Raw genomic sequence first — 15,477 nt, 5'->3', positions numbered from 1 at the left:
TTCTCCAAAATAGTTAAGGAATAATTAACTTGAAACTGTATAGAATGAAATGTAGACACCAAATTCACTCAAATTTATTAACAGACATTTAAATTTTGAAACTATCAAAATTGTGGACATAAACATAGAAAATCTACATGACCCTGGGTTTGGCCTGTATATCATGAGCTTCGAGTTTTAACACACAAGCTGTCAGTCCACAAAAGAAAAATATTGTGGACTTTATAGAAATAAAGATGTCTATTCTGAAAGACCTCATTCAAGAAATCAAAATACAAGCTACAAACTGGGAGAAAATATTTGCAAAATTCATATTTGATACAGGATTTGGACACAAAATAGACAAAGACCTCTTGAACAACCGTATAAACAATAAGTAAAGATCTGAACAGACACCCAGCCAAAAAAAAGTTATACAGATAGTACAAAACAGAAACACACTCAACATCATACACCATTAGGGAATTACAAATTAAAGTCACAAGCTATCACACTACACATATTAGGGCTGCTAAACTCTAAATATATGACAATACCAATTGCTGGAGGCTGAGGAAGAGCAGGAACGCTCCCTCACTGCTGGTGGGATGCATGCACAGCCACCTTGTAACACAGTTGGACAGTTTTCTCTAAAGCTAAACACACCTCACCTTGGGATCCAACGATCATACTTCCAGTATTTAGGAAACTGCTTTGAAAAATCCATGCCCAAACACAAAGATGAACTTAGGCACAGCAGCACTATCCATAATAGTTAAAAGCTTGAAGTAATCAGGGTATCCTTCAATAGATGAATCCATAATCAAATTGGGTATATCCATGTCAAAGCAAGTAGAACATGCCACCCCAAAATATGCCTCTCTGCTGTGAGGATTGCTTAAGTCCATTTCCATGAATAAAAAAAAAGAGGACTCTCAGCAAACTAAGTAGCAATTGCCGTTTTGTGGTGGACATTTACAACAGAGAAATCTCTGCATTTAAAGGTTGTCCCTGTTTGCACCAGAAATAAAAGGATAATTAAAACTCAAGTAACTTATCAATGGAGAGGTCCCAACTTAAAGCTATAAACAATCATACCCTTCTTTACTGTATTTTGTGTAATTACCTACCATAACAGGCTTCTCCCATTCTTCAGAGTCTTGTTTTTAGCTGAAGATGGCATTTAAGGTGATGACTTTGGACATTTCAGGGAGTGTCTCAGGTTTCTTTGGTAGCTCCCCTGTATACAGAAGCTATTTGTTGTTTTAGTCACTAAGTCGTGTTCACCTCTTTGCGACCCCACGGACTGTAGCCTGCCAGGCTCCTCTGTCCATGGGATTCCCCAGGCAAGAATACTGGAGTGGGTTGCCATTTCCTTCTCCAGGGGATCTTCCCAACATGCCAGGCCTCCCTGTCCATCACCAACTCCTGGAGTTTACTCAAACTCATGTCCATTGAGTCGGTGATGCCATCCAGCTATCTCATCCTCTGTCGTCCTCTTCTCCTCCCACCTTCAATTGCTCCCAGCATCAGGGTCTTTTCCAGTGAGTGAGTTCTTGGCATCAGGGGGCCAAAAGTATTGGAGTTTCAGCTTCAGCATCAGTCCTTCCAATGAATATTCAGGGCTGATTTCCTTTAGGATGGACTGGTTTGTTCTTGTTGGAACTGATGGGCACCTAATATTTGAAAGGCCTTTGGTGCTGTAAATGACACCTTCCCTCAAGCAATGTCCCTGGGTTAATTACCAAAAAATAATTCAAAACAGGGATGACTTTTAAGAAGCCAGTTTCAAGACGTAAATTGTATTCACAACAACTAAAGTATTAGAACACATGCAAAAACACTCCACTAACTGTTGCTGCTGCTGCTAAGTCGCTTCAGTCGTGTCCGACGCTGTGCGACCCCATAGACTGCAGCCCACCAGGCTCCCCCGTCCCTGGGATTCTCCAGGCAAGAACACTGGAGTGGGTTGCCATTTCCTTCTCCAATGCATGAAAGTGAAAAGTGAAAGTGAAGTCACTCAGTCGTGTCCGACTCTGTGCGACCCCATGGACTGCAGCCTACCAGCCTCCTGCATCCATGGGATTCTCCAGGCAAGAGTACTGGAGTGGGGTGCCATTGCCTTCTCCGCCACTAACTACTAAATCAATGCAAATCAAAACTACAATGAGGAATCACCTCCCACTTGTCACAATGACCATCATTAAAAAGATCTCCAAATTCCTGAAAAGCATCTGAGTGTTAGTGTGTCTTATTCTCCCCAAGTTTCTCCCAATTTAGTAAATGGTAACAGCTTCCACCTACTGATGAGGCCCTAGACCCCTGAAGAGCACCTCCTCCCCAGGCGCAGCCCCCGTGAAGTGTGTCCCGAGTGCAGGGGCAGTTTCCTGAGTCTAGCTAGGATCGCGGATTCCTTTTCCTTCAAACAAGCTGTGTGGCCAGCGGCACTCGAGTTGGCTCCACCCGTGAGTCAGGACTCGGCATTCTCGCGTCCTGGGGGACCCCAGGTGGGGTGGGGAAAGGGCACAGCACCTGGGGCTGAAGGTCCGTGCCAGCCTCTGCAGGGAGATCCTGCCAGTGTGGACACGGCCCTGAGCCCCCTCACCACAGGGAGGAGAGCATGAGTGGACGCCCTCAACATGATTCCTCCTGCAGGCCCCCCAGGCCCCCCTGGAGGGTGGCATCAGATATCACCCCCCAGACAGGAGCAGCTGGACGGGCAGGGGCCTCACCTTTGTGCTCTGCTGGCCGCTGTAAATTCTGTTCCTTGTCACCCTGCTTCAACACTGGCTATGCCAAACTTTATACGTTGGGCCAAGTCATTCAGTCTTGTCTGATTCTTTAAGACCCTCTGGACTGTAGCCCACCAGGCTCCTCTGTCCATGGGATTTTCCAGGCAAGAATACTGCAGTGGGTTGCCATGCCGTCCTCCGGGGGATCTCCCCCACCCCGGAATCGAGGCTGCATCTCTCATGTCTCCTGCACTGGCAGGCAAGTTCTTTACCCCTAGTGCCACCTGGGAAGCCCCATTCCAAACTTTAGGACCATAAATAAATGGGACTGTTTTCTAATACATGCGTGTGCTTCTTTCACTGGTTCTGTTGCATTGGGGTCATAACCGGTATGCCTCCCCAGGGACCTCAACCCCTGTGACTTTGGGGGATGGGGCCCTGGGCAGCAGAAGCCCTCTGGGGTCTGCCTGGTCCACATCTTTGTCTCCTGCCCTGCAGGGGTAGGGGGAAAGGGCGTCTGAGGAGGCCCCCCACCACCTTCCACACACACATTGCCTGCCTGACAATACTGGGGTCCCCCCTGGAGCATGACGCCTCCCCACAACCCCCCTAAGGGAGGCACTGCTGAGGCTTCGAGGAAACAGCAGGCAGAACTGTCCCTGAGGGGGGTCCGACCTGGGTGGAGGGGTGGAGGGTCCACCACACGTGGGTCCCCAGGCACGGCAGCCCCAGCCCTACACTCACTCTCACCCTCACATTCCACCCCACCCCCACGCCCCTGCACCCCCGCCAGGCGCCACCTCCTGGTGTCCAGTGGCCCCTGACCTTCCCCTCCCAGGGTCCTTTCCACCTTTCCCCTCCTCTTGTCTCTTGGTTTGTCTTGGTGTGTCTCTGTCTCTCTGTTTTTCTGTCTCTCTCTCTGTCCACTGTGCCCCCTCCCTAGATCAGTGATCATATGGACAGTCTATCAGCTCCTAAATGATGCTGAAGTCGGGGTGGAGGTAGCATGCACCTTCAAGTCACTGGATGATGATCTAACGCCCATCAGAGCTGGGAGCTGTAGGAAGGAAGAATGTTTTCCCTGCCCATCTTGGGCTGTCTTCTGGGGCTCTGTAACAAAGAACAGATTCACAAGAGAAAAGCACATAGATTTATTTCATGTAAGCTTTTACGACATGGGAGCCCTCATAAGGAGATGAAGACCCCAGTGGCCTAAGTGTTTCTGGACTAAGCTGAGAGATGAGATGACTATGGAAAAGCAACTCAACACACAAGGCAGTAACATCAACAAGGAACTGTCCTGACACCCTTTCTGGTGATGAGACTGTCTCTCTCCTCCCAGTTCAGGGAAGGTGGCTCACCTTCCTGTGTTCAGGAAGAAAGGGGATCCAAGCGCCCTTAGCTCAGAATACTCTTGCGTGTTCAAGGCCACATGGTCTGCCCCGCTCCAGAGCGAGGAACCAGGCTCCAGGCTGTGGGAGCGTCAGGATCCCAGGGTCCCCACCTCACCCGCAGCCCCGCATACTGCATGGGTCCCGGGGCTGCAGGGGGTTCTGTCCAGGGAGGCCCCACAGCTGGGGGCACACGGACCACTGGGGGTGCAGGCGAGTGTTGTGGGGGGATGGCTCCCAGCCTGGGTCCTCAGTGACAATGAAGCCAGGTTAGGGTTAGGCCCCTCAGGGGCCTTTATCTTCTCCTAAAATCAGGAGACAGTTGTTGGAGAGCCCAGCCCATGCTCATTGCCACGTCCCTGACTCTGGACGCGGGGCCAAGGGAGGGACTCGAGCCCAGGGGTCCAAGGAAAGGCTTGCTGGTCCCTCTAGCTGTGCAGCCAGCCCAGGGCTGGGGCAGACCCACTCCCCGGAGGGGATGGGTGCCCCCAGGACAGGCCACACCAGAAGTGAACACTGGCGGCAATTCCAATGGCCCACGCCCTCCCCCAGCCAAGCACCCGAGGAGCTCAGCTTTCCCCAGCTGAGCGCCTCCAAGACAGGCCAGCCACAGCCAGACGCCTCCACAGCCAGAGCCAAATGGGCGCCCAGGACAAAAATAGCCATCAGATGACCAGAGGGCTGGCTCCCCACCCCGTCTAAGGCAAGCTGCTTGCAGCAGCTGCAGCTAAAAATAGGCGAGAAGGGGGCTGGTCTTCGGCAGAAGCACAGGGGGCAGCTCGGTCCTGTCCCAGAGACGGCAGGTGGGCCATGCAGTCGCTGCGCTTCATCTCCGCGGAGGCCCTGGTGTCCCACCCCCTGGGGGCCCAGCAGAGCCTGGACGCCGTGGCCCACAATCTATACCCGCTGCTCTTCAAAGCCAGCTACCTGCGGGAGCAGTCCGCCGTGATCCGCCTTCTGATCGAGCGCTGGCCCCTGGAGGAGTTCCGGCTGGGCCCTCTGCTGGGTCCGAGCACGGACCACGCTGGGGACCTGCGGGACCGGGCCTGCCGGGCCTGCCTGGAGGCCTGCGTACGCGGCCTGGCTGATCACGTGCTCCAGGGCAGGGGCCGCCGGCGGCTGCGGGTGGCTGACCTCACGGGCATCCGAGACGTGCAGGTGCAGAGGTGCCCCTGCGGGCGGGCGCTGGGCAGGTGGGGCCGGACGGAGCTGCTGGCCAGGACCTGCTGCGAGCTGCAGAAGCAGCCCTGCGCCACCCGGCGCCCCATCGAGGTCCTGGCCGACGTCTTCGTCACCGCGGGCAACTTTGAGGCGGTGGCGCGCGCCCTGGGGCCATCGGGCCCTGGCTCTCTGCGCGTGCGCTGCCTCTCGCTGCGGGCCGACAGCCTGGACCCAGGGCAGCTGCTGCATGTGCTGCGCCTGGCGGGGCCCCGCGAGCTGCGCCGGCTGGAAGTGGTGCACAACGTGCGTCTGCACGCGGGCCACGTGCAGCAGCTGCTGGCCCAGGGGGGCTTCCCGCGGCTGGTCTCTCTCACCCTGCCTGCCAAGGCCTTTGACGCACCCCCCGCCAGCACCCCTGCCTCTGACGGCGAGGAGCCCCTGCTCGCCTCCATTGCCTGGGCGCTCAGCAGGATGACGCAGCTCACGGAGCTGCACGTGGCCTTCTCCACGCTGACCGGGAAGCTGCAGACACTGCTTGGGTGAGTCTGGGGTGACCGGAAGGATGGGGCGGGGGTGGCAGGCATCTGCCCTCAGCCCCTCAGCCCAGGTCAGGGTGGCCCAGGGCAGTGCACAGACCTGGTTACTTACAAGGCACAAGGCCCGGTCCCTGTGGGTTTTGCCCAGCTCAGAGCAGCCATGGGGAGGGAGGAAGCCCAGCTGGGACTGGCCGTTGGGGGCCACCTGGGAGCCCCATGCCTCAAAGGAGACTCTCCAGTTAGTAAGAAAAAGACAAGAGTCCTGATTAGCAAGCAGGCAACATAGAAGTAACTCCATCACAGTGTATTAATTACCTGTTGGTGTAACAAAGCACCCCAGTGCTGGGGCTCCTGTGGGCAAGACAGGAGCCCTGTGGGGGCAGCTGTGGTCTCTCCTGAAGGCCTGTTCGGCAGGAAAGTGGAATGATCCACTTCCATGCTCATTTTCATGGCTGTCAGTGAAAAAAAGGGAAAAGTGAAAGTCGCTCAGTCATGTCCGACTCTTTGCAACCCATGGACTCTATGGAATCCTCCAGGATTCCAGTCCATGGAATTCTCCAGGCCAGAGTAGTGGAGTGGGTAGCCTTTCCCTTCTCCAGGGGATCTTCCCAACCCAGGGATCAAACCCAGGTCTCCTGCATTGCAAGCGGATTCTTTACCAGCTGAGCCACAAGAAAAGCCCAAGAATACTGGAGTGGGTAACCCTAACCCTAATCCTAACCCTTCTCCAGGGGATCTTCTCAACTCAGGAATCAAACTGGGGTCTCCTGCATTGCAGGAGGATTCTTTACCATCTGAGCTATAGGAGACCTCAACTCCTTGGCTCATGGACCCCCTCCACAAGCCCTCTGGCTCCTGTTACCTTCCCTGCAGAGTACGACGCCGATGCTGCCACTCACGGTGTGGTGAGGGCCGGTCACCAGGCCAGGGGAGGGCACCACCGAGGGTCGCCACCTTGACAGCCACCAGCTGTGAATATACTTACAAAAATTATGGAAAATAACTTCTCGTTTCTTGAGCCAATGAGTGTGAGGACGTCTTCTCTGGTTTAGGGAGCCTTGGCTTACCAGAATTTTTCCTTTATGCAGCAGCTGGCCAGGGCCTGTACGGCCTCTATTCCCTGAGGCACCTGGGCTCCCTGCCCCATCCCCCACCCCGGCTCCCCAGCTCAGGAAAGGCGGGCCCTGAACCCACACACAAACACAACTGCCGTGTGGCAGCGCCCTGGGGCCCTCAGGACAGTCCTGCGCTTGTGGTGCCCGGGGAAGCACGTTCACAACCAGACGACCCGGCGCAAACCCGCAGGGCCATCTCGTTGGCCCCGCCCTGACATCACCTGTCTCCCCTGACCCTTTGCTCTGCACACTCGCTGAGAGCCCATCCAAAGCTCCAGAAGGCCCAGATGTGTGGTGTGTCAGGCCTAAGTGGGAGGGAGTAGACGGTTGTGTGGTCAGGGAAGGTCGGTTTCCAAGGTGACCTTTGAGCAGGGACCTGGCCCCTGAGTGAGTGGAGGGCCTGGGGAGAGTGAACCAGTGGGAGCCCTGCAGGTGAAGGGCCTGAGCTTGGGCTGAGGCCGGCTCTGGGAGACACGGAGGGGGCGGCCTGGGCTGGGGGCTGAAAGACAGGTGAGGAAGGGAGCAGGGGGGAAGAATGGGGGTAGGGAAGAGCCAGGTCAAGCCCTGGAGGCTCTGAGCCCGACTTGGGGTGATCAGCCCCACAGGACAAGGGTTGCCCTGGCTCCCTTGGCTCACACAGCAAACCCAGGTGCAGAGATGGGAAGACCGGCAGACAGGGCAGGCCTCCCATGGCTCCCAGGTTGGTGATTCCCTGGGAAGACTCACTGCCGAGATGCATTACAGCAGATGGCTGTGATGACGGGCACGCACCCGTCTGCCTCCCTTCCACTTAGGCCTGACACACGGCACACCTGCACCTTCTGGGGCTTTGGACAGGCTCTCAGCGACCAGCTGACTGAAGCCCGAGTGTGCAGAGCTTCAGGAAGACAGGTGATGTCAGGGCGGAGCCAACGAGACGACCCTGCGGGCTTGTGCCGGGTCGTCTGGTTGTGAGTGCGCTTCCCCAGGCACCACAAACGCAGGACTGTCCCAGGGTGCCGCCACACAGCAGTCACGTTTGTGTGTGGGTTCGGGGCCCGCCTTTCCAGACACATGGGGAGCACATTGGAGACCCAGGCCCAGGGGTTTCATTGGGGGCTTGTTGGGAGGGCACCTTGGCCTGGCATGCACAGAGATTTCAGATCCCAGAAGGAGGCCTATGTCAGCAGGCACCATGTTGCTTGTGCGGACAGCTCAGGCCAGGGGCCCCTTATCGGCTGAGTGGGGGGCCTTTCCCAAATCCAAGCTTCCAGACACACGTTGGCAGTCAGGCCTGCCTTTTGACCCTTTTCCACACAGGAGGCCCCCTAAGGGTTGGGGCAGGGCAGCTGGGGAGAGGGCTCCTTATGGATGGATGTGGGCATGAGAGAGGTGGCGGTGGAAACACTCCACACAGCTCAGGGCCTGAGCCACAGCCTGCAGAGCCGTGGTGGGGGGACAGCAGGCACTCTGCTGTGTCGGCAGCTGGAAGACCACAGGAGCTCTGGGCCCAGAGTACAGATGTAGGGTGAGGTGGGAGAGGAGCCCCAGCAGGCAGGTGGAGGAGAGTGGACCCCCACGTCCTGACACTCGGTGCTCAGCTCGGTGACCCCAGACCCAGGCCAGGAATCCCCAGGGCGGGTGTGGGTCTGTGAGAGCCGCTGAGCGGGGCAAGGACTCCTACTCAGCGCACAGGAGGGTCTTCAGGTCCCTGGCAAGCTAAGAATGGACCCCTCCCTGCCCTAAAAGCCTGTGCGCTCCAGCCCTTCATTCGGAGCCAAGCCAGGGTTTCGTTTCCTACCAATTCACAGGCACTTCACGGCCCCACAACAAGCTTGTGAACACACAGAGCCCTGCTGACAAAAGAGATTGATCACTTTGGTGGCTGAGGACAAAGGCCAGGTCTGTCATCAGGTAAAGTCCAGCCTCTACTGCAGGTGGCTACACACTGTATGCTGACTCAGCCCTTCCGTTGCACCTGGGCAGCCGCAGACAGGAGGTACAGGAAGGTCTTGCGGTGTTCAGATTATACTTGATTTACGGGCACTGAAACTTGAATTTCATATCATTTTCACATGTCACAAAATATTCTCATTTTGATTTGTTAAACTGCTTAAAAATGAAAAACAGTCCTGCTCTCAGGCTGAGTGGAGTCCTGGGTAGGTGGGTGCGGCTCTGAGCCGCATTCTGCTGTGCCTGAAACAGGATTCACCCCAAGGCCCCAGAGCACCCTGGGGCCTGCTCTCAGCCGCTATTTCCCACCTTGCCCGCAGCCCCCTCCGGACGCCGCTGAGAGTGCTGGACGTGGGCAACTGTGCCCTGAACCACGAAGACATGACCTTCTTGGCGAACTGCATCCACGCGGCCCACCTGGAGGTGCTGGACCTCAGCGGGCACTGCCTGGTGGACCTGTTCCCGGCCACCTTTCACCGGCTGCTGGGCCAGGCCGCCCCCACGCTGAGGGCCCTGACCCTGGAGGAATGCGGCCTCGAGGACCGGCACGTGGGCGCACTGAGCCTGGCGCTGGGCACCTGCCGCCGGCTGCGGGAGCTGCGCTTCCTGGGGAACCCGCTGTCGGGCCGCGCGCTCCGGCGCCTCTTCGCCACGCTCTGCGAGCTCCCCCGGCTGCGGTGCGTGGAGTTCCCAGTGCCCCGGGACTGCTACCCCGAGGGCAGCGCCTACCCCCAGGACGAGCTGGCCATGTCCAAGTTCGACCAGCAGAAATACGACGCCATTGCTGCAGACCTGCGCGCGGTGCTACTGCGCGCCGGCCGGGACGACATCGAGGTCTCCACACCCCTCTTCGGGAGTTTCGACCCGGACATTCAGGAAACCAGCAATGAACTCGGAGCTTTCTTGCTGCAAGCTTTCAAAACCGCTCTAGAAAACTTCTCCAGAGTGCTGAAGCAGATGGAGTAGACCCTGCACGTCCGAGACGGGTGCGTCCGCAGCTCGGACTCCAGGGTCCCCGCCCCGAGTATCCCGCCGTCCACCAACTGGGCGCCTCCTGGTGAAAACACCCGGGCGCTGCTGGAGCGCGGCCCTGCCTCCGCCCCTCTCCCTGGGAGCAAAGACAGAACGGGGGTCTTACTGAGCCCCATGCTCAGGCTTGGTGGGGAGCAGGCCAGATGCCCTGCCGTGGGAGCCGAGGAGCAGCCCAGGCGGTAGGGGGGTCGAGTGAGGTCCAGCGGCGGGACCGGCGCTCAGGTGCTGGGAGGACAGGCCAGTGTGAGCGCGGGAGGACAGAGAGGACACCTCTCTGGACACACGGATGGAAGTGACCAGCCGAGAAGAGTGAAAGCGAGGGGCACACTGGAGGCCAGGCTGCAGGGTGCAGGTGTCTGCTGCGCTGCCCTGTATGAATATTTAAACTCCTGTCCAGCGAGGACACTGGCTTTGCTGGTTAATGGCTCTTCCTGCCCTCTGGCCTGCAAGTGGCAGGCGAGGGCTCCGCTGGTGCCAGGCTGAGCCCAGAGCAGCAGGTGACCTCTGGCTCTGATGCCTCCCCCACTCCCACCTCCACCGACCCTGGGCTCAGGGGGCGCCTTCTGGCAGCTGAGTCCTGGCGCTTCAGGAGTGGTTAATTCCAATGTTTGGACTTGGTTTCTACTAAGATCAGATTTGTGCAGAGTGCTGCATATTAAGGTAATTAAATATTAATGCTAATAAAACAGAAGTGTGGCTTATTCAGATATGGTATTCTTTCTTTTTTAATCTAATGGATGACAAAAAGGTCTTGCATTATTTTGTATTTCCGAGATGTTCATGAAACTGGGCATGTTCATTTGCTTATTGGCCATTTGTATTCCTTTGTTAAAATGATTTATTTAAACAAAAAGTTCACCCACTTCTCCCCTTCCCCCACAGGACCCTTGCCTGTTCTAATCTCTTTAACTTATATGCAGAGTACATCATGTGGAATGCCGGGCTGGATGAATAGCTGGAATCAAGATTGCTGGAAGAACTATCACCAACCTCAGATATGCAGATGATACCACTCTAATGGCAGAAAGCAAAGAGAAAGTAACCTCTTGATGGGAGTGAAAGAGGAGAATGAAAAAGCTGGCTTAAAACTCAACATTCAAAAAAACAAAATCATAGCATCTAGTCCTATCACTTCATGGCAAAGAGGGGAAAAGTGGAAGCAGTGACAGATTTTATTTTCTTGGGCTCCAGATTCACTGCAGACTGTTACTGCAGCCATGAAATTAAAAGATGCTTACTCCTCTGAAGGAAAGTTATGACCAACCTAGACAGCATATTAAAAAGCTGAGACATTACTTTGCCAACAAAGATCCATGTAGTCAAAGCTATGGTTTTTCCAGTGGTCATGTATGGATATGAGAGTTGGACCATAAAGAAAGCTGAGCGCTGAATTGATGCTTTTGAATTGTGGTGTTGGAGAGGACTCTTGAGAGTTCCTTGGACTGCCAGGAGATCCAACCAGTCCATCCTAAAGGAGATCAGTCCTGGGTGTTCATTGGAAAGACTGATGCTGAAGCTGAAGCTTAAGCTCCAATACTTTAAGCACCTGATGGGAAGACCTGACTCATTGGGGAAAACCTTGATGCTGGGAAAGATCAAAGCAGGAGAAAGGGACAACAGAGGATGAGATGGTTGGATGGCATCACTGACTAGATAGACATGAGTTTGAGCAAGCTCTGGGAGTTGGTGAAGGACAGGGAAGCCTGGTGTGGTACAGCCCATGGTGTCACAAAGAGTCGGACATAACTTAACAAAACCAAATATATATAGTATTCCACAGGGTTTCCCAGGTGGCTCAGTGGTAAAGAATCTGCCTCCCAATGCAGGAGCCACAGGAAACATGGGTTCGATCCCTTGGTCAGGAAGAGCCCCTGGGTCTTTGGGAAAGCAGTGACAGAGTGGGGGGCTTGAGCGACAACGTGACAGCTTCTTGCTCCCTGCACTTGTCAGCTCTGCTCTTTGCTCACCCCTGCACGTCTCCTCACGTGTTGTACTGGTCAAGTCTCACTGGCACCTATTTCAGCCACATGGACTTTGTTATTGCAAGAAACTCTTGGGAGACACAGGGCAAAATTTTGAAACAATTTTGTTCTAATTCTGAAGAGTAGAGTAGCTTCTGCTGTTTGTGTCTCTGGAAGTTTTTCAATGACCTGGCCTCTGGGTGGTCAGCAGGTAGGACCGGGCACATCCAAGGCTGAGCCTAGCAGCTGTTGTAGAGAAGAGCCTGGGGAGACTGTGGCAACGCAGGGCCTGAGACCTACGGCAGGCGCGGGCACACAGGGGTCTGCTGGTGGAGAACACTCGCAACTGCCCCCCCCCACCCTGAGGAATAGCCCACTTTTGTGAAACTGAAGGCCCTGGGAGGCTCATCCGGAGCACTTCAGAGGCGCACAGATGGCCCGAGTGGGACCTACGCCTCCCACTCATCCCAGGGCATCGAACTCACTTGTTGCTGTGGTCCCGCTCAACTGCAACACTGAATACGCCGCTTGCAGCCTAGTGGGTTTTCCCTGTACCTGCCCACCCCAAGACTGGTGGTCCTGAGGATGCCCAGTGATGCTGGCGGTGAATGTGGCCGTGGGTGCCCACCAGGGCCAGGACCACCCTTGTGCTTCTTGTGTGGCAGACAGCAGAGCTCCCACACGAGGGCAAACCACACTGCACAGGGGAAGAGAACAGACTGCCAAGGGTCAGGAGACCGGCAACGTGCTACATGGCAGCTCAACTGGGCTGCTCTTGGGGAGCCTGAGGTGCCGTCATCTGCCTAAACCCACCCAGTCTTACCAGGGGCCAGACAGTTGAATGGAATGGAGAGACAATGGGGACCCTGATAGACCCTATAGGACCACAGCCTAGTTGTGTGGGGACCACCATCTTTACCTCCCCTTGGCCTGTGTGGATTGATAACTGCCCTTCCTCCAGGAATGCAGCATTGCTTCCTGCTGACCATCCTGGCAAGAAAGGGATGCAGCTTCGGGACTTCAATGCCATCTGTCCCACCTTAACAATTCTTGTTCCAGACGGTTCTTTCCAATTCTATACTTGGAGCTTAGGAGACACCCGCAGACCCAGAGGACTCGTACAGTCACCGTGCCGAGACCCAGAGACTTCAGCCTGCAGCTTCATCAGCTGCCCACTACTAGACCCAGGAAGCCCCGCCCCTCCCCTCCCTGCCGGCTGCCGGCAGCCCCGTGGTCTGTGCAGGTCCTTGTTTTGCTGGAGGGCCTGCAGGGCGCATGCCTCCTTCACAGCTGCCAGAGCCAGCTCCTGCTCCACTCAGAGGCCACAGCACCACACAACCCCGCAGCCCCCAAACTTGGCCACTGTTCTTACCCTGGGGCCAGGGAGAGCTGGTTTGCCAGCAGAGAAGATAAAACGAGATCTGAGGCCAAAGGGTAGTTTCTCCAAGGTTCGAGATGTCATTCACGTGCCATTTCTGGCTCTTCTCTGAGGTCTGACCACCACGTCCCACCCCTGCCCTGAGGCTCCATGAGTTGGCCTTAGTCAAGCCCCCAGCTGTCTAAGCCAGCAGGACCAGAGCCCTGTTGACAGCACAGCTGCTCTCGGGGTTCCTCAGGCGGAGGCGAGAACCTCTCACATCAGCCCACAAACCCGCCAGTCCCTCAAAATTGACCTGGTCTCACTTGGGGCAGTGCAGTTCTGAAGCCCAGCTGCCTGGGTGTGAACTGGACCTGTGACCACCTGCGTGACCCTGGACGTGATGGCTGCAGAGAAGGGCTCACTGCAGGCCTGGGAAGCTGCTGACAGGCTGGCCCTCGGCTGGCGCCTGGGACCTGGGCTGGGGAGGGCTCCTGCCACCAGCAAGTGGTAGGAGTGGCCCCTGGCGCCCACACAGGCTTTCCTCTGGGAGTCTGGAATTTGGGTCTGTGCCAGGCAGACTGCCTGTGTGACTGGCCCTCCACAGAAACCCGGGACACTGTCTCTGAGGCGCGTCCACATGGCCATGTGGCCCTCGGGGCGGGGGGGGGAGGTGCTGGAAGCTGCACGGTCTCCCGCTTTGCCAGGTGCGTATCCCTCTGCTGGCCTTGTCCTCCTTCTATGTGATGAGCCTCAAGTATGAGAACAGCCACGCATTGAGTCCTCAGACCTCCCAACAAGTCATTAAGTCTGGGGTGGTCTCAGGAGCCCCTACCCCAAGGATACTAAGAGTGCTCACTGCACAAGACTGGGATCAGGATGACACAAGTGATGTGCATAACGCACACAAAGGCCAATTCACATTAGCTCTGTGGAAAATGGACCTAAGTTTGTAGTAAAAAGTTGAGATAATCTATTTTAAAAAGCCTTGTAAGGAGTAAGGAATTACACACAGAAAAAGTGGTATTGTTGCTTTCAAATTGCAGGTGTTTTAAATACAGGCCATTGCTAATATTTAGTTGGTGAAAAAGTAACTGTGGTTTTGGATCATAACTTTAAATCATTATAAATATGCTTAAACACATTTTTATTAATCAAAACAGGAATCATTACAACCAACACATTTTTGTCAATGAGAAGTTTATTCATTCCTGTAGCATTAAAAATCCGTGCCTTGGGATTCGATGAACTCTTGGAAAGCATTTTATGCATCCTGCTGGTTGTGGAAGTATTCTCCCTGCAAAGTTGTTGAGATGTTTGAAGAAGTCATAGTCTCTGGCAAGAGTTCAGATGAATATGGTGGATGGGGCTAAACTCTGTAGCCCAATTTGTTCAACTTTTGAAGCGCTGGTTGTGCAACATGTGGTTGGGCATTGTCATGGAGAAGAATTCGGCCCATTCTGTTGACCAACGCCAGCTGTGGGCACTGCAGTTTTTGGTGCATCTCGTCAACTTGCCGAGCATACTTCTCAGATGTAGTCATTTCACCAGGATTCAGAAGGCTATAGTGGGTTAGACAGGCAGGAGACCACCAAAAGTGACCATGACCTTTTTATGGTGCAAGTTTGGCTTTGGGAAGGGCTTTGAAGCTTCTTCTCGTCACCAGCCACTGATCTGGTCATTGCCAGCTGTCATATGAAATCCATTTTTTGTCACATGATAATCCAATTGAGAAATGGTTTGTCATTGTTGCATGAGAGAAGACTACACTTCAAAACATGATTTTATTTGCAGTCGGCTCATGAGGCACCCACATTATCGAGCTTCATCACCTATCACATCTGCTTCAAATGCTGAACACTGTAGAATGGTTGACACTGAGTTCTTTGGCAACTTCTCATGTAGCTTTAAGAGGATCAGCTCCGACAGTGGCTCGCAGTTGGTCACTGTCAACTTCTGACAGCCGGTTACTGCACTCCTCGTTGTCAAGGCTCTCGTCTCCTTTACAAAGCTTCCTGAACGGCTACCGCACTGTATGTCTGTTAGCAGTTCCTGGGTCAAAAGCGTCATTGATGTTGCTAGTTGTCTCTGCTGATTTATGACTTATTTTGAACTCAAATAAGAAAATCGCTCAAATCTGCTTTTTGTCTAACATCATTTCCCTAGTCTAAAATAAACAGCACGTAATAAATCATTAACAAAAAACATAAAGTGAGAAATGTGCATTAAAATGATGTAAAACATAACCTTGGGCTTCCCTGGTGGCTCAGACAGTAAAGAA

The 15,477-nt window shown here is 54.7% G+C and overlaps 1 protein-coding gene across 1 annotated transcript; it reads left to right on the top strand.

Annotated features, from left to right (window-relative positions):
* The first annotated feature begins 4,853 nt into the window (after positions 1-4,853).
* Positions 4,854-10,853, top strand: LRRC14B (leucine rich repeat containing 14B). Its single transcript, XM_006053483.3, has 2 exons — positions 4,854-5,802; positions 9,167-10,853. The coding sequence occupies exons 1-2, from the start codon at positions 4,913-4,915 to the stop codon at positions 9,810-9,812; spliced, it is 1,536 nt and encodes a 511-aa protein (XP_006053545.1). The 5' UTR covers positions 4,854-4,912; the 3' UTR covers positions 9,813-10,853.
* Positions 10,854-15,477: the final 4,624 nt, after the last annotated feature.

Source organism: Bubalus bubalis, chromosome 19, assembly GCF_019923935.1.
Source record: "Bubalus bubalis isolate 160015118507 breed Murrah chromosome 19, NDDB_SH_1, whole genome shotgun sequence".
NCBI lineage: Eukaryota > Metazoa > Chordata > Mammalia > Artiodactyla > Bovidae > Bubalus > Bubalus bubalis.
This window is presented reverse-complemented; position numbering and strand designations above follow the sequence as displayed.